Here is a 22,237-nt window from a genome sequence, read left to right as displayed (position 1 = left end):
CTCCTGGATTGTGTATCACCATTTCAAAATGGAAGGCACACACCTATTGAGGAATCTGATGTTAGAAAAGTACTGAATGGTGCGTCTCGACCTAAAAGATGCATATTTGGCAGTACCTATTTTCCCACCTCATCGAAGGTTCCTACAGTTTCAATGGCGACAAGGATGGTTCGAATTTATCGCCATGTCCTTCGGCCACTCCTCCGCCCCTTGGTGTTTCACCAAGCTGCTCAAACCAGTAGTGCAATATCTTTGAGAGAGAGGAGTGAGGTTGATCATTTATTTGGATGACATTCTGATTATGGCACAGAACGCAGAGACAGTGTTACTCCACTTACCTTAGACGATCCAGCTCTTTCAGGACTTGGGTTTCGTCATCAGCTCGGACAAGTCGATCCTGATCCCGTCTCAGTCAATGGAGTTCTTGGGGTTTCAGGTGGACTCTGTGTTGTGATAACTGTTGCTCCCTCTGAAGAAGAGGATCTTGATCAAGAAGGAGTTGAGGAGAGCGCTTGCCTCTCCGACTATAACCTTGAGGATTCTGGCTCGCCTGGTAGGCCTTTTGGCCTCTTCTATTCAGGTGTTTTTCCCAGGCCCTATGCATTACATAGACTGAAGATCATGCATTTGTGCAAGGGTGTGCGTTATTCAGGCAACCATGATAGTGGGAAAGACACACTGTTATCCCTTACTATCAGAACCTAGAGTGTTTGTGAAAAGGAAAAAGCATTATTCTTATAATACTGCCCTCACACACTTTTCAGTGTCATGCTTCATCATTGGGCCGCGTCAAACGCCCCCGTGCAGACCAACACAGAGGGCGGAGCGCAATGTTTTTTAAGAGATGAAGAAAGTAGTGGTGAGGTCACAGAAAGATGAAAGGTGATAACAAATACAAATAATGACAACAAACAAAGTAAGGAAAAATATTCCCTCAAGAAGGGACCAAAGGTGTGCAGACATATATACTAAAACTACCTAGGGGGAGACTGTATACCATTTTTTTCCTGTCACCTCCTGGCAGAATTTAAAAATAAACTGTTGGGATTCTTTTGGGGAGGTAAAGACCCCTAAATCCCAGCTGCTTGTACCAGGAGGACCGAGGTGAGGGCGATCAGTCCCGTGGGTCCTTGGAGTAAGTGTGACTACAGGACCACGGTCCCTCGCCGGTCCCGGGTTTGGAGACTTTCTAATAAACCCTTAAATTGTTCACTCTTGGAAACTTTCCAGAGTACAGTACTAAAAACGACAAGCGGCTGCCTGTCGTCTGAAGGTAACGAATCCTCAAATAGGGGTTAGACTATAAACCTAAGGGACCAACACCCTGATGAATGCCAGTACGACTCTTGTGAGCGTTGAAGTTGGCAGAAACATGTTGGTTTCGGTGAAGACTGGAAGATTCCTTAGGTTGGAGGACCTGGTGAAGAAAATCAGTTGGAAGACCGGAAGTTATGAAGTTTATGTTCATGGGTATGGACTTTTGGCAAAGAAAGGACGGACATTGGTGTTCTGCGGTTATATACTTAGCAGGGTGCACACTGATTGGTAGAGAGATGACAAGCTATGCTTCATGGGTTATGTAGTTTAAAGTATATTGCTGCTGTTTGGCTTCAGTAAAGAAAGAGAAGCATAATCCTCCGTATCATTAATAGAATTGAAAATTCTTGATTTGTTAGCTAGAAAAAAAAGATTCCTATGCACAGAATGCAAATCTGAGGGAGCACACAGGGCTTCCATGACAGGCCACGTCGCCCCTGACAGGGCCGAAGACAGTGCGAGCAGCTCCACCAAGAGTCCCCGAGAGGTAGAAGAAAATAACGCACTTGAGCAGGAACACTTACTGAGCCTGAAACCAAAATGTGTAGAGCAATATATATAACATTAATGAACAACACGAGGAACCAGAAGAAAGATAATCATCTCCTTTACTGAAGAATGCACACGGCCACTCCAGCAGTCTGTCCCAGCACAACTGCCTGAGCCATGACAGACCGCCAGAATGAAGAATGAGGGTTTGGGTTTAAATTAAGAACGGTGATGAACCACGGCAAACATAACACTGTCTATCACCCTCCCCTAACAAACACAAGGGAAAGTGGAAAACGCAAGGCAATAAAACAAAAGGAAAATAAAGAGGAAAACTAAATTTAATTACAGAAAAGAATACACCATAAGAATTAGAAAAACCTATAACCTATTGGACACAAAACAAAAGAAGATACATTTCACATTCTTAACATTGTTGTAAAAACAAAGATGATACATTTCAAGTTCTTACACAGTTCTATAACAAGATACGGTATATAAGAACATCAAGCTTACAAAAATGTCCACTGTTGGAAACAGCAAATCCCATCAATCTAAAACGTAGTCTCTTAGATATCTGGGACGACTAATATTGGTCCTTATATGCTCCCTGCCCGGCCACCATCTGTTATTGCTCACCCTCATCAAGGATACCTCCCCTGCACACTCATCCATCTTCTTAATCAAAGCAGCGTTCCTCTTGCTCCACCATTTTCCATTCTCCATTAGTATAGCATGACTAGAAACTTTTACCACTTGCATGGCTGAGAAAAATCTGAACCCATTCTTTTCTGCCCATGGGGCCTCTTGATTTTCACCACATCGCTCAACCGAAACAATACATCTCTTACTTTATTTGAAACATCATGTCTTTCTTTGCTTACTTTGGCCCACTTCCACCTTGGTATGTACCTCCTCCATACCCAGTATCTTCTTGACAGCCCCAGTCTTATCCAAGACCCATGCTGGAGACAAATCGAGAAGAGAAGAACCTGCCTCATAACAAAACGAATGGGGAGACCCCCGTGGAGGCATGTGGCATGTTATGTTATGTTAATATTGAGCGCACGAATACCCGGATGTGTCTTGGCGCTACGACAGTGGTAAGACCAGGAGAAAGCAACTTGTTCTGAAAAAAACATGTTTTAAGGTCGTTTCTGAAAGTGGTGAGTGAGCAAGCGTTTCTAATATCAAATGGAAGCTTATTCCATAATCTTGCTGTGCCGTACGAGATATTGCGGCCTCCCCAGCATGAGGTTTGGATCCTTGGAACCCTCATGAGTCTGGCGCGAGCGTAGTTGTCTGGCTGGGTGATACCAGGAAAAAAGACTTCGGAGAAACATTGTTCCTGAGTTGTTCGAGGCCTTGCAAGCTAGACAAAGTGCCTTGAACTTAATAAACTGCGCCACCGGGAGCCAGTGAAGTCTTTGAATTTCCTTGGCTACAGACTAGTATTTAGGGACATTTAGTAGTTGTCTTGCGGATGCGTTTTGAATCATCTGAAGCTTTTTTAGATAGTGTTTCTGCATATTTAGGTAGAGTCCGTTGCAGTGGTCTAACTTTGACTGTACGAGTGTGGTCACTACCATTCTTTTGGCATTGTTAGGAATATAAGAAATACCCTTCACAAAACCAAAAGCTTCCTCACAAGCAAAAAAAAAAAACAGAAAATGGGCTTGGGACACTAGAGGGCTCAATATGGATTTGGTCGCAGCACGCTGTGAGATAGAATTGCAACCTCCTAATAACATGGTGGACGTCAGTGACCTCACGGAGTATTACAATAATACAATGTCAAGTATTATGGAGGACATAGCCCCGCTAAAACTCAAAAAGACCCCTGACAAAGACAAAAACCCTTGGTTTGACAGCGACCTCAATGAAGAAAGACGGTCACTTAGATTCACAGGACGGAAATGGCGACAACACCCTTCCTTGCAACTAAGACTGGCCAGGAAAGCATACAATAAAAGAATTATAAACTAAAAAAAAAAAGACTTCTTCAGGAAAGAACTGGACAGCGCAAAAAATAGACCGAGGAAACTATTCGACCTGCTAAAAGATCAATCTAATAAAATGGCCAAATCAGCACCAACTACCACAAAGTCGATTATAAGCAGTGAAGATTTCTCCTCCTCCTTCACAGCCAAAGCCAAATCGATGGAGGTGGAGCTCAAAAAAGCAGCTGAAGACCCTTGTATTACTAAGAGCACCCCAGTTCTGGAAAAGCCTAAAAATAATGCGGGATGGTCAGAATTCAAGCCTATCAGTGATCTAGACATTGCAAAGATCATCCCGATCATTAAACCAAACAATCACTACAACGATCCTTTACCTGCAAAGTGTTGGTCTTCAATAAACCAATTGCTCATTCCCTCATGGACAAAGATCATCAATGCGTCACTGGCACAAGGCTCAATATCGGACTGCCTAAAAACAGGGCAAGTCACCCCAATCTTAAAAAAAACAACAGAAAACCCCGCTGACCCCCAACAATTTTAGACCAGTAACAAACATCCCCTTGCTAGCCAAAGTCCTGGAAAAATGCACACAACAAAAATTGAGCCATCATATCTCTGAATTCAATCTGCTGAATGACTGCCAATCAGGGTTTAGACCAAACCATAGTACTGAAACAGCGATCCTGCACATCGTGGATGATGCTCTACTAGCCCTTGACCGCAACAAAACCTGTCTCTTAATCCTGCTCGACCTCTCTTCGGCATTCGACATGGTGAATGATGCCAAAATACTTGATCGAATGAAAAATAGGATGGGCTTAGAGGGTACAGTTCTGAAATGGTTTAGATCTTTCTTAGAGGATAGAACACAAAAATTTACAGTCAACCAAACACTATCAGCTTTGTCCAGAAATGCGACCGGAGTGCCTCAGGGCTCAACACTATCCCCAGCACTATTCAATTTGTACGTAGAGCCACTCACAGAAGCCTTACAACGAGCTACCATCTCTTTCCACATGTACGCAGATGACACACAGCTGTACATCAAGATTGCATCGACAGAAGAGATAGATATCATGAACCAAGCTCTAAAGAGTACCATCCATAGGCTAACCAGTAATCATTTAAAGCTTAATCCTCATAAAACCGAATTCCTGCTGATTCACACACAGAAAAGCGTTGATCACAGCACTAAACTGTATGCCGAGGATTGTTGATTCTACCAAATCCTTGGGAATTATACTAGACAAAAACCTGAATATGCTATTGCATATCAACACAATGGCAAAAAAATGCCCGGTTCCACCTAAGCTGCCTTAGAAAACTGAACCCTTCCTAAATAAGACAGACCTTAAAACTGCAGTCCAGGCACTAGTAATATCAAGGATCGAGTACGGTTGCACAACCTTAGCTGGTCTCCCCAAGATTTCAACAGCCCCACTGAAAGCCTGTCTCAGTGCGGCCACAAGACTTATAACGGGCTCCAGGAAATTCGACCACATCACCCCTCATCTGAAATCGCTTAACTGGTTGCCTTACGAAGCGAGAATACAAGTGAAAATGGCATGTATCACCCATAAAGCGATTTATTGCAAAACACCAGCATAACTAGCCCAGAAAATAACACTATCAGGAGGATGCCGCGTATCACGGAGTCAGGGAGATCTACTACTGAAACCGGCCCGTTTCCGTAAGAAAAGAACCTATGACTGATCTTTCTCTGGTGCAGCGCCTAGAATTTGGAACGCTCTCCCCCCTAACATTAGAAGAATTTCGTCAACCTCTGCTTTCAAAAAGGAAGCCAAATCTTTTTACATGAGTAAATACCTACCATAATCGCAACAGATTCGTCATTATCATGGATTCCCATGGTCATATGCATGCTACCTCGCACCTAACATTAACCTCTTCGGGGTACTGTATTTATGTGTTTTTTGTTGTTTTGTAAGCATAATTGTTTTCGCAAATAGTGTACAACTACTGATGACTTGGCAACAAAATTGTTGATAGAACTATTAATGTATAGCGCTCTGATACCCCACTCAGGGTCATGTCCGTGCTATATAAAACACCAAATAAATAAATAAAAATAAGGTTGAATCTTCTGCAATTTCTTGATCAGAAAATGGGAGGTAGACACTATGGCATTGGTATGCTGAGATAAGGTGAGTTTATTATCAATCAGAACCCCCAAGTTTTTGCCTTCTGAACTAGTTTTGGCAGTTCCTCCATTTCTGCCAGCCACCAAAGGTCATCAAATCTGGGTTGTTGATTCCCAACAATCACCACTTCGGTTTTCCCGGAATTAAGCCTGAGACAGTGGTTTTCCATCCGCCTGTTTATTTCCATCATACAATTTTGAAACTGCAATGATGGGGACGCTTGATCTTTATACGCTGCCAACATCATCTGAGTGTCATCGGCGTATGAAGTAAGACTAAAACCGAAATCTTGGATAAACAGGGCAAGTTCTGAAACCTAAACGTTAAAAAGTGCTGGGCTTAGCGACGAGCCCTGTGGGACTCTGCATAGAAGGACATAAGGTGTTGATTTAGACTGGCCCAGTATCACCGTTTGTCTCCTTCCCTTCAGAAAGGAGGATAGCAGGGCTAGTGCTGGAGCGGGTAGTACAAAATGTTGCATACCCCCCCATTCTGCATGTTTATATTAATCCGAATAATCAATTAATTGTAATATTATCAATCTGTTTGAAGTGATAACTCACCAACTATATTAACAAGAGAATTACACGTGGGAATTGCATTATGCATGGCTATATTAATTGTGAATTAACTTGTGTACGCATATTTATAGTAAAAAATTAGAATATTATATGTTGCTTTAAGTGATGTATTTGTGATTTGTGCTTTATTCAGTGAGTATAAACCGCTCTGAGTGTTGCTTCTGCTAGATAAATACACACACATATGGGTATTAGTAAGGGGATAACATTTTATTAGTCATTTCTATCTTTTAATTACGTTTTTGTGTTTCTTTTGCTTAAGTTGACCATTTCGGCCTATACAAGATGGCTGAACGAGACGTTAAACGTGACTGCCCTGACAACACGAGGTTCTGGGTGAAGTGTGCATGCGTCACCGCCAGCGACAGTGGCCTGGACCTGACCCCGGGAGAACATGTACCCTCCAAGGTCGTTCCGGGAACCCATCCAAGACTAAAGACAATGCTCAATTTAAAAGCCAGAACAAGCAAGTTTGATGACTTCATCATTCAACACCCTGAGAACTGTGCATCGCAAGTCAAAATTGACCAATAAGAACTCTCTAAACCCCGATCTTGATACATTTTAAATTATTATTTTCCTTATAAAAGTAGGTAGGGAATTAGGGTAGTATCTGGACGCTCTCGCTCTTCTTTGACGAACTCGATTTCCTGACGTTATGCTGACGGAGAGGACAATGACACTGCTGGACAGCTGTTATCCTGAATCTATGAGAGACTGAATTGCGGCCTAAACTTTGCTGAATAAATTCTCTTTGACTGACTGACTTAGAGGATGACTTTAGCCAGAATAGGTAAATATAATGCTCTGAAATGCTAATGATGATTTCTAACATTTCTTTCATATTTCTTAGATAAAGAATAATTGATTAATTGACAAATGTGTTGTGTCGATTGTTTGAAGAAGAAGATTGAGAGAAAAGTAATAGAGCAAAGGTAGATGAGTTAATCATCAATTACCAATTCAACTAAATGATCTATCTCCGTATGGGAGGGATATCTTAGGTTTAATTTCAATGTGTTTAATGTAAAGTAAAGGTATTCCTCTCATGTCAGCGTTGAGAAACGTATTTTCCCCCAGAAAACAGGTCAACCGAGAGGAAGTATATTGGTGTTATGGGCCCCACCAATGAATGTATGTGAGTGAATTGGTCTGTGCCAAAGGGAAATTTGACGTTTTGCGCTGCATCACCATGCCCTTAACCCCTAGCAATTCCAGATGCAATAGCAGTAGGTTATGATCCACAGTATCGAAAGCTGCCGAAAGATCGAGGAGGATGAGGGTGGCAGCGCCCCCTCTATCCATCACCTTCCTGATCTCTTCGGTGGCCTTGATTAGTGCTGTTTCTGTACTGTGTTCAGGGTGAAAGCCGAATTGGGAGGGATCGAGTAAGTCATTTTCTTGTATGAACTGAGATAACTGCTTGCTCATAATTTTCTCCACTATCTTGGCAGGGAGGGGTAGTCTGCATATCGGACAATAGTTATTAGGGTTAGAGTAGTCCAGAATTATTAATTTTTTTTTTTTTTTTAAATCAGTGGCAGTATTGACACATCCTTCCACAGAGCCGGAAAGGTGCCAGAAAAAGAACATATTGTTCAAGATTTCTGTGAGCGAAGGGCTCACCTCCTTCGCTATATCTTTCATCCAGATTTAATTTGTTTGATGTGTTTTTCCACTAGCTTAGTATTAACCAGCGAGAAGCTGTGAAAAATCTTTTCACTGGGATCTGAGCATGGCAGTATATCAATAGGAACAGGAGTGGGGATAGTTTCAAAAGAATCATAGATGTCTTTAACTTTATTTCTAAAAGCCTCACTAATAACCTCACAGAAACTGTGGTTGTTCTTGGTGCATTTTTTCTTTGGTAGAGAGGAAAGCTTCTCTACTACCCCAATCAGTTATTTGGAAGAATTCTTGGCTTTTTCACTCTGCCAGGTAAAACATGCCTTTTTTCTGCGATCAGCAGAGTTGTGTAACAAATTAATGCCGATTTATAAATGCCTTTGTTTATTATATCATATTTTGTTCTCCAGCAACTTACGAATCTGTGGCATTTTTGTTTTTCCTGTCATAAGGCCTCGGTAAACCAATGGGCTGAAGGTAAGCTACGGTTCCCTGAAATTTTACCGGTGGGCACCGTGGCCCCAATTGCTTCATTAAGCCAATCCGTATATTTGCTATCTGCTAAGTCCCCAATTGCTTCATTAAGCCAATCCGTATATTTGCTATCTGCTAAGTCAGGTGACACATTTAAAGGTGGTCGTGTCCTATCCGGTCAGATAGCTCCATAACCTATGCTGTACTGATTTCAACACTTCCTACCCAGATGCCAAAGCCACGTGAATGGTTTCTTTCAACATTCTATTAACACTTTCCACCATTCCATTTCCTTGTGAGCTGCACAGGGCAAAAGATAAATGTTTGATACCATGGCAACTGACGAGCGACTGCATTGCACTAGATTTAAAAAACACCATTATCTATGACCAAGACTTGGGGAAATCCTTCCCTTGGAAATAGTCACAATAGAAAATGACAGCCATGGTGTTCGGTTCCCTCATGAACTCACATTCAACCCATTTAGAAAAATAATTTCCCACCACCAAAGCGTATCTCATGTTTGTTGGCAAATTGTACATGGGTCCCACAAAGTTCATACCCAGCTTCTCCTGTTGACCGCTAGAAAACTCGACCCGGCATAATGGAATTTTATAAACTCGCAAGGATTTGTCGGCCTGATTACAGACATTACATTTCCCTACCATGACTTCAATATCGTTGTCCATGCGTGCCACCAGTAAAAATGATGTACTATTTTCTTTGTGCCTGTCAAACTCACGTGGCCCAGGTGTGCCATCCTCACCAGCCGAGCTCTAAGTGTGACTGGGGAATTGACAGACTTTCATGCAACACCAATTCTCCCTGTATGGACAACTCCTCCTTGATTTTACAATAAGGTTTGAAATTGTCTCTAACATTCCTATCATGGGGCCCTCCCCCAATGATGAATTTATTCAGAATGGGTTGGCAACTGTCAAGCATGGCACATTCTTCACATTCCCGGAAAGACACCACCCCTCAGCTGCCACAATTCCATCCACCTTCCCAACAAGGAAATTGAATTCATACATCCTAGCAAAAAGTCTTACTAATCTAGGACTAGCCTTGTAAAAATTATCCTCAAACAATAGGTAAACCGGATGTTTATGGTCTGTGATGAGTGAAAATTTCTGTCCCCACAAATATGTCACTAAGTGCCTTGTTGCTCCCACACAACATCCAGCCCAACTCCACAGGCATCAACTGTTACAATGGAAATAACATCATATCTGAATGGATAAAGCACAGGAGCCTCCACAATTAATTTCTTCAAACCTATGAAAGCTTTGTGCTACTCAGCTCCCCACTCAAAGATCTTCCCTTTGCATAAACGTTTCCTGAGTGGTTCTGTTTGAAAAGCAAAGTTCTCTAGGAACCTGGAGGATTCCTCGTAAAGCTCCAGAAATGTTCTTAGTTGGTCCTTAACTGTAGGCTCAGGACCACGTGATTGCGTCTACCACATTCGTTTTAGGTTTGATGCTCCCCCAGAGAGAACATGCCCCATATACTCTACCTCTGGTACGACAAAACAACACTTTTCCTCCTTCGCAGTGAACCCTTTGGCTTTTAACATGCCCAGAACCCTCGCATGTTCCTTTTCACTCTGAGTAAATACCAGGATATCATCCTAATATGCCAATACTTGCTTACAGTCCCCAAAAAGCTGAAGCTTTAACTTCTGAAAGACTGATGCGGCATTGTGCTTTAAACACGTGGGTTTGTATCTCATCCTCGTCGCCAAAACGTATTATAGGGAACACATGGAAACAGCAAAAGATAATAATCTCATTTATTAAAGAATATGGACAGCACCTGGCCACTCCCACAGTCCATCCCAGCTCCAGCTCAACTCTCTGAGCCGTGACGGACCGCAAGAATGAAGGTTCAGGTTCTAATTGAGAACTGTGCTGAACCAGAGCAAACATAACAATTAACCTGAGCAAAGCCAACATTCACAGTAGCTAATGTGAAAGTAGTTAAAGAAAGATAAGTTACTTAACTGAGGAGCAGTGAAGAAGGAAGAACTGGAAGGGACGTCATTCATGATAGATAGATAGATAGATAGATAGATAGATAGATAGATAGATAGATCCCTGTTGTGATTGGAGGACTATGGATTATTGTTATTACTACTATGAATACTTATACCCCAATGGTTGCTGGAGAATGTAGTTCAATGTTTGTTTCTTTTTTAGGTCTCGCGAGCCAAAGGCTCGAAGAGACATTTTATATGTGGGATTTTCAAAGTGCTACCCACACTTTTGGCTGGCCTAAACCTTGAGTGCACGATCACATGCACGTGCACAGCTGCTCCTCTGCTCATTGCATTCCCCCCTCCCTTCTCACCCAGCCCTTTGATGCTCTGCTCGATTACTTTCACTTTTGCCGCTTTGATGTTTGATCGCAAACGCGATCACTTCCGCTTGTTGAAATTTGTCTGAGAGGGAAACTCGAAACGGGAGCGGAGCGTTGTGGGTGAAAATATTTCCTTGATTTATTCTGATCGTAGGAGGTAATCATATAAACCACATTACATGCAGGTAGTTTGGACAGTCTGTGAGAAGAACTGAATTGATGTATGAATATACCTTAAGTTAAAAATACCGTTTTACATAGGAGCCACAGACGTCTAGTAGTTTATCCGACCGACGATCCTCGGTTATTAACCAAGCTGGCGAGTGTTAAATGGGCTGCTTTTTTTTCGCCACCTTTTATTTACATTTAATAGTGTTTGTTTTACGCAGCAATCGGCGCTTAATTGTCCCTGTTCTTGTATTTATCTGTGGAAACTGGGCTCCCGAAAGGTGCTCTCTCCACGTAAGCGTGTCTGGCTGTGGATCACAACATTTGAAGCCATGAAAGAGAATACATGAATAAATGTTATGCACTAGTTTGATGTGCTGGCTTACGACTGAATGTTTTCCAAACTGAAAACGGGGCACCCGGACTTCGTTTCAACTTCAGAATAATAATTCATGTTTCTCACCTTAGTGACCTCGTTCCTTCTTTTGTTTTAGGTCGAAGCCTGTCACAAATTGCAGCTCTCTGATTGTGAAATACTTATTTGGGGCATGTCCCTATCTGACCTGGGGCTAACTCCGCTCATTGCCGTTTTATTTTGTCTTACTTTCTAGCTTGTTATAAAATGGTTTTATTTGTTTTAGCCCTTCCAGCTAGACTTTGGCCCTCCAGTGGGAGCATAGCGTGTTTACTATCTCCCTGGTCTGCTCCTTTTATCCCTCCTCGAGTGTCTTTTCGGGAACTTTTTGTTTGTTTTCTAAAAGGACTTGATTAGAGTGCATGCATTCCCCCGTTCTCTGTGTTTTCCACTTCTATTAGCACGTTTGGTTTCCTATTAATATAAAAATATAATGTTCCATAACTTTACCCTTTCAGTGGCTCTTATGTACGCTTTCCCTTTTATGCAGCTTCGCCTGCTTCCTTGTAGCTTTTAGCTGTCAAACCTGATGTTCATGCACCCGGAGACGAGGTTACTTGCTTACAGGGTTTATAAATGCAGCAGCTACAATGCTGGGGTACAGGCTACCACCTCTCAGCCTCCTGTGTCTTGGGTAGGAGGAACAAGAGTCCCCTCTCTTAAGAGGTAGGGGGGACTCTGTCCACTCCCGACTTGTGTCCTGCGGGCGGTGCACACTTCCATTACTAACAAATATCAAAGAGTGAGACTGGTGAAAGCTTGCTTCACTTCTCTCTGATTCAACAAACACAAAGAGAGAGAGAGCCTGCTACCAGAGTCCTGGGTCTGCAGGATTGGTAGAGGCGCGCTTGCATTCCCCCGTAATGGTATCTCAGCGCTTCTTCAGTGCTGTGGTTGTGCTCAGTATTTGAATTCACCTTGGACTTCCACACAAGCCTCTGAGGCCAGGCTCTTTCATCAGTATGTAGCCCACTCGCCCACGTGCAAGAGTGGAATGTCTTTGAGTGGTGTTTAAAAGGGGACCTATTTCCTTGTGGGCAGTGTTGTGATTCCAGAGGTATGATCTACTAAAGAAAGGGCAGGTGTTGTACTTTGTGTCGGAGTTCTTGAAGGTACCTCACTGTTAAAGAACAGAGGCTGTGGAAGAGAGTAAACCTGGAAATAATATCGGGGCTGGACTACCAACCCAAAGCAGCCCTGGTAATTTTCTGGGACCAGCCCCTGGGGAAGCACAGCCTGCCCCTGGAGGCTGGAAACGAATATGACTTGTTACAACGCAAGGAATTACATCGCGTGTCATCACAATGTGGTTGTTACAACGACCACATTGTTACCACGCAAAACCATTACTACGCAAGTCATTACATCGACTTGCAGTAGATGGCGCGCTGACATTAGAAATGTATAATTTACTATTCCAACTCCAGCCTACGTAACAGTAGGGAAGGTGTTGGAATAGTAATCTATACTATTCCTAATGTTAGCGCGCCATCTACTGCAAGTCGATGTAATGACTTACGTAGTAATGGCTTTGCGTGGTAACAACACGGTTGTTGTAACAACCGTGTTGTAATGGCATTGCGGTGTGATGACCGCAATGTAAAGGTCGTCTCCCGCTGGAAACGCTTGCTGCTTTTAATACAGGTGGCCGATGTTGCAGCACCACAGCAAAACAGGCCCCAAGTAACAAAACCATCCCCCACCCTTCCAGCCTCCCAGGGAAATGCTCAATGCCTGGTACAAGCCCTGGATCATATCAGAAAACTTGATTTCAGTCCTAGAAGTTTCACCTGCCCGTCTCTCCACAGGTGGATCGTATATTGTTTAGTGAAGCTGTGGTTGCAAAGGTGTTGCCGTAATCCGTGAATCCATGGTTTAGGGCAATCTCCCAAGCCCAGAATTTGGCATTCGACATTGATAATACATCACCAGTGCAACCTCAGGTTTCCGCAGCCTGCTAGAGCAGCCTCTTTCTATTAAAACTATTCCACCTCAGGTGTCATATTATAAATGATATTACACTCAGATTACAGCCACAGTTTTTTACTTGGGTCTCCCAGAGTGGGTAAGGTTCAGAACTGGACATACTGCTGGTCTGCTGCTTGAGTAATTGTTTAAATGTGGATGGCCATAGCACTCATCCCCCCAGTGAGGCACCCTTACAATGGCACCACCACTGCTCTTGGCCTTACAGCGGAAGTGGAACAACACACTTACAACTACAGTGAGGTGAGTTACTGTGTGTAGTAATTACTATGCATACTGTGTGTTTAGGGAACAGTGTATAGGGCGTTTAGAGGGATGTTTTAGGTTTTTAGGGCTTGGTTGTAGGAGATACAAGTGATCAGGGATTGACTTTAGGATTCAGTGTACCTATGGCTCTTAGGGTGTGCACAGCTTGTTTTTTTAAGGTAGCATTAATACACAAATATAACAAGCATTTGCAATGCAATAGGTCTCGCAGTTACACAAGTTTAAGCTATTGGCATTGTAAATGACCATGCCTTTTATTTATGTTTTAAAAACGAAAACAAAAATAAAAGGCATTGTTATTTGCCATGTCAATAGCTCAAACTCGCGTAAATGCGAGACCTATTGCATTGCAAATGCTTGTTGTTTATGATGTGCTGTGAAGGTAACTGCTGAATAATAAAGGTGAAGAAAGAAACGCATAACCCTCGCCTCTGGTCCTGGCAGGTCCTGTCTCCCAGGCCTGACTATAACTGGTCTTTCCTTAGCTCTGTCAGTCCTTCTTACGTGTTGCAGAAGGCTGCGACAATGGTTCTTCTTCCAATCTCTGGTTGGAGCCCCCCCCCCCCCTGAAGTCCTACTTCTATGCTAGTGATCTGTTTCAGTTTTTATTTTGAAATGCTGTCTCCCGCCCCCAGGCAGCGTCACATCCAGTCAGGGATATTCGCTGGCTTTTGGGTCACGTGCTGTCTGTCACAGTGACAGGTGGCCGCGCGGCGGGGAGGATGTTTAACGGACAGAGTCAAAGCCTCATTAGACAAGTGTTTAGGGGGGCGGTGGGGTGTCACTGACTGTAGATTGTGTGGGAAGTTAATGCTCTGGAAACGCGCGTGTCAACGTTTCTAGGACATTTCGCAAACGGACGTTTCCTCAAAACTAGGTGAGAGGAAGAGATGGTAGACGGCCGGAAGTGACGTCGGAGACAGCCTGTCCTGGAGCCCCGTTAGAGTTCACAGGGGGTGCGAAGTCCAAGTTGCACCGCCTGCGGAAGTACAGGGGGGTGCACGGGTACAATGGCAGTGTCAGGGTTAAAGAGACTGCTGGGGGGATGTCAGGTCACACGCGGGATGGGAGCGCTCTCCATCCTACCCCACGCACACCTTTGGGCCCCTGAGGGCTACAAACCAGGAATACAACACTCATCCACACAAGTACTGTTGGGCCACCCCTACCCCCAGTGTCTCCCATGTGCCTGTATATTTATCCAGCTCAAACCCCCCAGTCGCTATTCATCTATTCACCTGTCCATGTCGCTTCAGCCCCTTACCTAACAAGTGACCCCCTGCCACATGTGACACACCCTAAGACAGTCTGACCTTTTCACCCAACATCGCTTTTCGTACTGTAATGTTCCAGCCCCTGTTAAACTACAGATCCCAGAATGCAGTGCGTCGGTGGCTAACAATGCATGGCTGGCTGCAAGTGGTACACACGGCATGTGACCCCTGAGCAATACATGTTTCTTGCCTTGTCTCCGATGCCAATATGTCCATGTTCCAACCCACATTCTTCTCAACCTATGACACGTCCCTGCTCCAACCCTTCGCACACCTGTCAACTCACTCTTACGCTTTCAAACCTACACCACCCTTTGAAACAGTTTATGTCCACTGACTACAACCTGCACCCTTGTAAACACCTGATATCCCCATTAATAAAGTGCCAATATGTTGACAGGTAGCTGTAGGTGCTATCTCGAGTCTCTACAACCCCATTCTCGTAACCTAAACCCTACCTACCACCAGTCGGAGTCAACCCCCGATCGATGCTCCCCGTGCCTTGCCTACTTCCCCCATCGCATCTCCTCAAAGCACAGCACTACTCTTTCTGCCCCAGCCCACCTGTCCCAGTTTTCCTCATCCGGCCATGTTCAAGTCTGACCGTGCCCTCGTTACTGAAACACCTAGCCACCCCCCCCCTGCCTTCTCCCATCCCCTTCACAGGAACCCGGCCCAACTCTCCCTCACACCAGGGGTGAATGTCCTGCTCCCCACTCCCAGTGACTCCTGCCCACCTCCCATCCCGATGCCCATTCACCCCTCCTGGTTATCCACACCCTGGTCCAGCCCTCTCCCAGACCCCTCCCGCACACCAGGGGTCAATGACCTGCTCTAACTGCCAGAGCCCCACTCATTCCCAAAGACCCCTGCCCACCTCACATCCCGATGCCCCTTGACCCCTCCTGGTTATCCACACCCCCTGACCTCTCATCCCCTGCCCCCACCAGTCTCACCTGCCGGAAGATGAGTCCCTGCAGCTGTCCTGCGCGGGCACAGTAGCCCCTGACCCCCCCGGACACGGGGTGTCCAAGGGCTCGTAGGCCTGCCTTCGGGAGGGAGCCCAACATCCTCAGCGCACCCGGAGACGAGTGGTGCCGGCAGGGCTGGGGCAGAGGGCGACACTGACAGCAGAGGGCGTGCAGGGGAGTGGTATGGGAGGACCGAGGGCGTGCAGGGGAGGAGCTTGAGGTGGCAGAGGGTCGACGGCAGGAGGATAAGGGAGGGCAGTAAGGCCCTGGGCAGCGGGAGGGGATTGTGCCCACAGGTAAGTAAGGGTCTTGTCAGACCTAAGAGCCTCGCCAGACAGTAGGGGCACTGGTAGGATGAGGATCAGATGTAGGAGAGGATCCTACGTAGGCGGAGCCGGGACTGGGCGGACGGAGGCGGGGTGACAGGGAAACAGACAGAGGATCAGAGCAGACAGGGAGGGGCTTGATGACAGGGGAGGGGCAGTGGACAAGGAGGGAGGGACCGGGTACAACAGAGGACTCCCTCAACCAGGCACCAAGGGCAGGCCCATGCCGGGAGGTGCCACCGCAGGCCAATAGGATCTTCCCGAGGGAGGACTCTAACCTCCCCAGCTGTGGGCTGGAAAGTATGGTAATGTACGTTCACTCTTTTACTCTGAGTGTGTTGTGAGGTATTGGCGAAGCTCTTGTAGGGTGTTTGAGACACTGAATTCGGAGACCACCACCGGGACTGTGTGTCAGTGAGTGAGTACATTCCAGGGGCTGTGGGGCATTGTGCAGTTTACAGAGGTGTGAAGAAGTAGGTTATATGGATGGACCTTGGATCAGGTTGTGGGTTTCTGAATATTCCACATTGACTGTGAACAGGCATCAAGTACTCTGCGGGGACTGTGTGAAATCAGTACCCGGCAGGACGTGTGTGGTAAATAGTAGGGGACTGCTTGAGGACTATTTATTTATTTAATGTCGTTTTATATAGCGAGGACTTTACCCAAAGGTGTCAGAGCGCTTTACAATAGAACCAAGCACGCTACATAAAGAGATTTACACACTAACAAGTTACAAATAGAGTTAGGATAATTAAAAAATAAAATACAAGGTGGTAAAATTAGGTTAATACAGGTATAGAATACATATTTACAACATTGAGCTCAAGTGAATGGCATGCGGCCTTGATCATGAAAACGGGTTGAATTAATCCTGGAAGTGTCTTTGGGAGAGAAAAGATTTGTGATCTGTTTTGAAAGTCCGGATAGAGGTGGTGGTTCGGAGGATTGGAGGAATCGAGATCCCGATTCTAGCCACATTGACTGAGAAAGATTGAGCTAGGCGTGCAAACCCATAGCGCTAAAAGGGCTTCAGCCCCCCGTGTGTCTCAGCCCGGGCTGCTGCAGCTCGAGCTGGCTGGGCAGTGTCTGGAGTCTTATCTCCGGCACACCCACGTTTTTCACAGGTCTTTAAAGACTATTTGCATATTTACATACCTTTGTAAACTGGTTACTGAGGCTTCATTTTTTTTCTGGTTCCAGTATCCCCTAGGCCCCCACTCTGCCTGTTCCTTACATTTGTATTTTACATTTACTGCCATAGTGTGAATATGCATTTCATGAAAAGGAATATAAAGTAGGGTTGCCAAAAGAAAAAGGCCAGCCATGTGTTGTTTAAAGAGCCTGCAAATACCTCGTTTTGACACTAAATAGGGTTATAAATAAAAAAGAGAGAAGGTGGCCTGATATATGCTGTCCACTAGTTCTAGTGGGCACCTTGTATCAGTCCAAACAACCCCTTATTGGTTATAGGTTAAAGACAACCTTTATTGAAAGCTATCCTAGTGGTAGCTATGGAGAGCAGCCTTCAGACTAAGTCTTGAAGGAATGTAAAGCAGCTTGTTTTACCAGTCTATAGTCTCTTGAGTCACTAAATGAAAGATATCCACACCAGGTATATATATAAAATATATGTATTTATTACTAAACAACACACCCTCCTAGTCTCTTTATGAGACTAGAGGTCAAAACACATAAGTTCCACTTCAATAATCACAGTAAAATAGCACAAATACACGTCAGTCCCTAGGGGCGAGCCAAACCATATACTAAAATAGTGGTATAAGAACCACGACTTAACTAGACACAAGGCCTAGAACCTGTAGAATCGCTGGAACCCCAAGGAACCACCCAAGGTAGTGAAACAGGGGTACCACGGGGGCCGTGTGCAGTGTGTGAACACAGCCGCAAGCTCCCGTTAGTTTCTATGGGGAAAGTCGCGGTTAGATTTTTAAAGATTAGGGACACCTAGAAATGAGTCAGGACCAAACCCTTTTGGACTTAGGAAGTTCTAGGGCTAGCACCCACGGGAGCACAGGAGTACTCGTGTTACCTCACCCAGGGAAGCTGGGTGCAGAGGTGTCTTTTGGTGTCGGGTCACGTTGTCGATTTAAAAGGGAGCTGGCGAAGAAGTGCTGCTGCCGTGAAGATGCAAAGTGTCCAAAGAGATCCAAGCCTTGATGGAAGACGAGAAGAACCTGAAAGCAGAGGGGACAGAGTCTGGGTCACTTGCCAGTGACCAGGAAGGCAATGAGCAGATGCCCACCGATGTCGGATGATTTCAGGTGAAGGAGGTGAAGCTTGACTCTTCAGCCACGAGAACCAGGAGGCGTCGAGGGCGACCAGGAGCTGGATTCGAGCTGTCCCACGGAGGATGTCGAGTGCTGTAGCGTCGGTGCCCGGATAGGACACAACAAGCCTTGGCAACAGCAACCCACGCAGAAACGAGGTGCAGACCAGCAAGGTCTGTGGGACTCACCACTTGGATGGGAGTCAGGGCACATCTGGAACAACCCGGAAAGCCCAAGGAAATGCAAAGTTACCCCCTCAGGGACCCACCAGTCAACGGACCAGGGTTCGCGAAGGGACCTCGAGACGAAACACAAAATGGCAGCCCACGGGTCACTCGGAATGACCAGGCCGACAATCTTCAGTGGATTCAGTGCTTGAGGTGGGGGCTACATGTCAGCCCAAGCACGACTTCAAGATACGTCGAGAAGTCAATGCACTTGCAGAAAAGCATGGTGACCAGGAGTTCCGGTTCCACGCTACTCACGAGGGCTGCGGGTCTCAGCTTTGCTGGGGACTTGGGTTGGCCTCTGAGATGTCTGGAAATCCTCTTCCTGGGCTGCAAATACTTCAGAGTCCGGCGGGACCTTCGATGATGCAGACCGGCAAATTGCTTCGTTGGTGCCTGCTAAGCAGGGAAGTCACTCCTTGACCCCAAGGGAGATTTCTTCAGTCCTCTGGTCTTGAGCAGAGCGTCGAAGGTCCAGGATTCAGCATCAGAGTTTCGTCCAGGGTAATCTAAAGTCCTAAGGACAGGGGTCCCATACTTATACTAACGTAGGGGGTTGGACATACTCTGGGGACCCACCTATGGGAGGGTTTGGAAAGAGTGGTGGCTACACCCATTTCCTTTGTCCAGTTTCGCACCAGACCAGGGGCTGGAAGCCCCTGAACCGGTTTGAGCTGGACTATGCACAGGGACACCAAATGTGCCCCAGTGCAGGACTTCAAAGCACTCAGAGAGTGCTCCCACCCAGCCCCAATACACATAAGCCTGTCTGGGAGGTGGTTACACTTCTCTGTGACAGGAAACCTATTGTCCATCCCTCCCCTGCCAGAGTTTCGGTCAGCAGCAGGAGGCCAGACCCCCGTCTGTGGCTGCAGCATCCATTTTGTGATGCCAGGGCTCTATTAAGTTTCTACTGGGTATACCAGTGCTGTCATGTCTCTCCCTCTAGAAGGCTGGGATCATACTCCCACACCAGTTACTGGTGTGGGGGTATGATTCCAAGGTGTTTGACACCAAACACAACATGTTTCCGTGCAGCCAGTCCAAAGTTAGCATTTACCGTTTGGTTATAATGCACTTAAGAGTGTATGGTCAGGCAGCACTACAAACAGCATCAGAGAAGGGTCTCCGAACGCTGCAGAGGGGCTCTGCTCATGCAGGGGCACCCTCTCACATTAGAACCAAGCACTCTGCCTTCAGGATTGATAAGGCCTGCCATAGGAGTGACGTATAGGTTTATTTGTGTGTATATATATAGTGATATAGGTAACCTATATCACAGTAAGGGGTGCAAGCACCACCTTACCCAGGCTGCAGTAGCAGCCCTGTGGTGTCATTTTGGGTGGCTTTCCAGGGGTGGCATAATACATGCTTCAGCCCCTGGTAGGCCTCTGGGGTACCTATGCCCTGGGTACATGGTATACCATATACTAGGGACTTATACGGGCACCTCAGTTCCAATCTGAACTGTACCTAAAGTACATGGAATCATTTTAGAGAGGAAGCAGCTAGGCTGGGGCCCTGATTAGCAGGGTCCCAGCCGGACTAAAGTCGAAAAACAGTGAAACACCAGCAAAAAGTGGGGGTAAACATGTGAAGCAGATCCTACTCTCCTACATGTATTTGTTTGTAATGTGACTTTTATGTCTATGTTCCCTTTAATTATCAGTCATGGATCATTCAGAAAGCCCTACAACACAATTAAAAGTGCTTTCAATCTATATTTGCTCTTTGAAAAAAGCACAGATAGGTGCTGAAAATACGGCTTTAGGTGACTGTTTATGTTTTTTACCATCTGGGACATCAAAATAATGAGCTGGCAACCCTTATCTTAAGACTGGAAGTTTGTTGCAGGATCAGCACATTATTTATTTCCTCCACCCTCGATCCCTGATTAATGCCATAATAGCAGTAGTTTAACTTATATCTGAAACCCTACGCCGCAGTCTTTAACAAGCTGAGTTACTTCAAGTGTCTGGGAATGCACCCTGCATTCAGGTCACTGACTCCTCATTCTCGCCCTTCACTTTCACGCTCACCCTGCACTCACAGCCATTACAATGCACTCACACTGATCACCTTGCACTCACACCATTTACCCGCTCACCCTCCACTCACAATGATCACTCTGCACTCACAATGTACTTGCGCTGTTCCCCTGTACCTCACCCTGCAGTCACACAAGCACACGACTTACCCTGCACTCATGTGACACTTCACTCACCTGTCCCCCTCACTGCTCAATCTGCAATCTCACTCAAACAAGCTCATCACTAACCATGCATGCATTCGTCCCACTCTGCACTTACATCCGCACCCAAAGTCATATGGTCACTTCACTCAGCCTGCAGCCACTCCTCTTACTCTATGCTCACACTGTCGCATCGCACACCATGCACTCACATGGGCACTCCTGCCATTTACATAGCGCAGAGGGTCAATGTGCTTGCTACAAAGAACATGTACCATGTAGATCACAAAACTGAGTGTGAGTAGCGCTATAAAACAATGAAATGTTTATAAGAAAGGTGCTATAGAGAGATGTGGTGCATTGTTGGTGAGTGGTAGTGAGGGAATACATGGAGAAGGAGGAAATGGGGACGGGGTGCTAAAAAAGACTGTTGCACAATGTGACACTGCACCCATGGGCTATGCAAGGACCGTGAAGACTTGTCATTACATGCTCTGTGGGGACTGTGAAGAGGCGCGCACTGCAGTGTCGGTGAGAAACTGCACCCATGGGGTGTGCACGCTCGTACAGTGAAGACTTGAGTAATTACGAGCTCTGTGGGGACTGTGGAGCAGTGAGCACTGCAGGGTTTGTGTGCACCCATGGGCTATGCAAGGACAGTACCTCTCTGCTGAGCTCGTACAGTGAAGACTTGAGTCATTACGTGCTCTGTGGGGACTGTGAGGCAGTGAGCACTGCAGTGTGGATGAGACACTGCACCCAAGGGCTATGCAAGGACGGTGCCTCTCTGCTGAGCTCGTACAGTGAAGACTTGAGTAATTACGAGCTCTGTGGGGACTGTGAGGCAGTGAGCACTGCAGTGTCGGTGAGACACTGCACCCATGGGCTATGCAAGGACGGTGCCTCTCTGCTGAGCTTGTACAGTGAAGACTTGAGAAATTACGGGCTCTGTGGGGACTGTGAGGCAGTGAGCACTGCAGTGTCGGTGAGACACTGCACCCATGGGCTATGCAAGGACGGTGCCTCTCTGCTGAGCTCGTACAGTGAAGACTTGAGTAATTACGAGCTCTGTGGGGACTGTGAGGCAGTGAGCACTGCAGTGTCGGTGAGACACTGCACCCATGGGCTATGCAAGGACGGTGCCTCTCTGCTT

The 22,237-nt window shown here is 45.8% G+C and overlaps 1 protein-coding gene across 1 annotated transcript in view; it reads right to left on the bottom strand.

The window, feature by feature from the left end:
• ETHE1 (ETHE1 persulfide dioxygenase) overlaps positions 1-16,405 on the bottom strand; it is a 90,386-nt gene extending 73,981 nt beyond the window's left edge. The window contains exon 1 of the mRNA XM_085615663.1: positions 16,035-16,405. Within this exon, the coding sequence (XP_085471789.1) occupies positions 16,035-16,148 (114 nt within the window). The 5' untranslated portion in view covers positions 16,149-16,405. The remainder of the gene's footprint in view (positions 1-16,034) is intronic.
• Positions 16,406-22,237: the final 5,832 nt, after the last annotated feature.

Source organism: Triturus cristatus, chromosome 7, assembly GCF_964204655.1.
Source record: "Triturus cristatus chromosome 7, aTriCri1.1, whole genome shotgun sequence".
Taxonomy (NCBI): Eukaryota; Metazoa; Chordata; class Amphibia; order Caudata; family Salamandridae; genus Triturus; species Triturus cristatus.
This window is presented reverse-complemented; position numbering and strand designations above follow the sequence as displayed.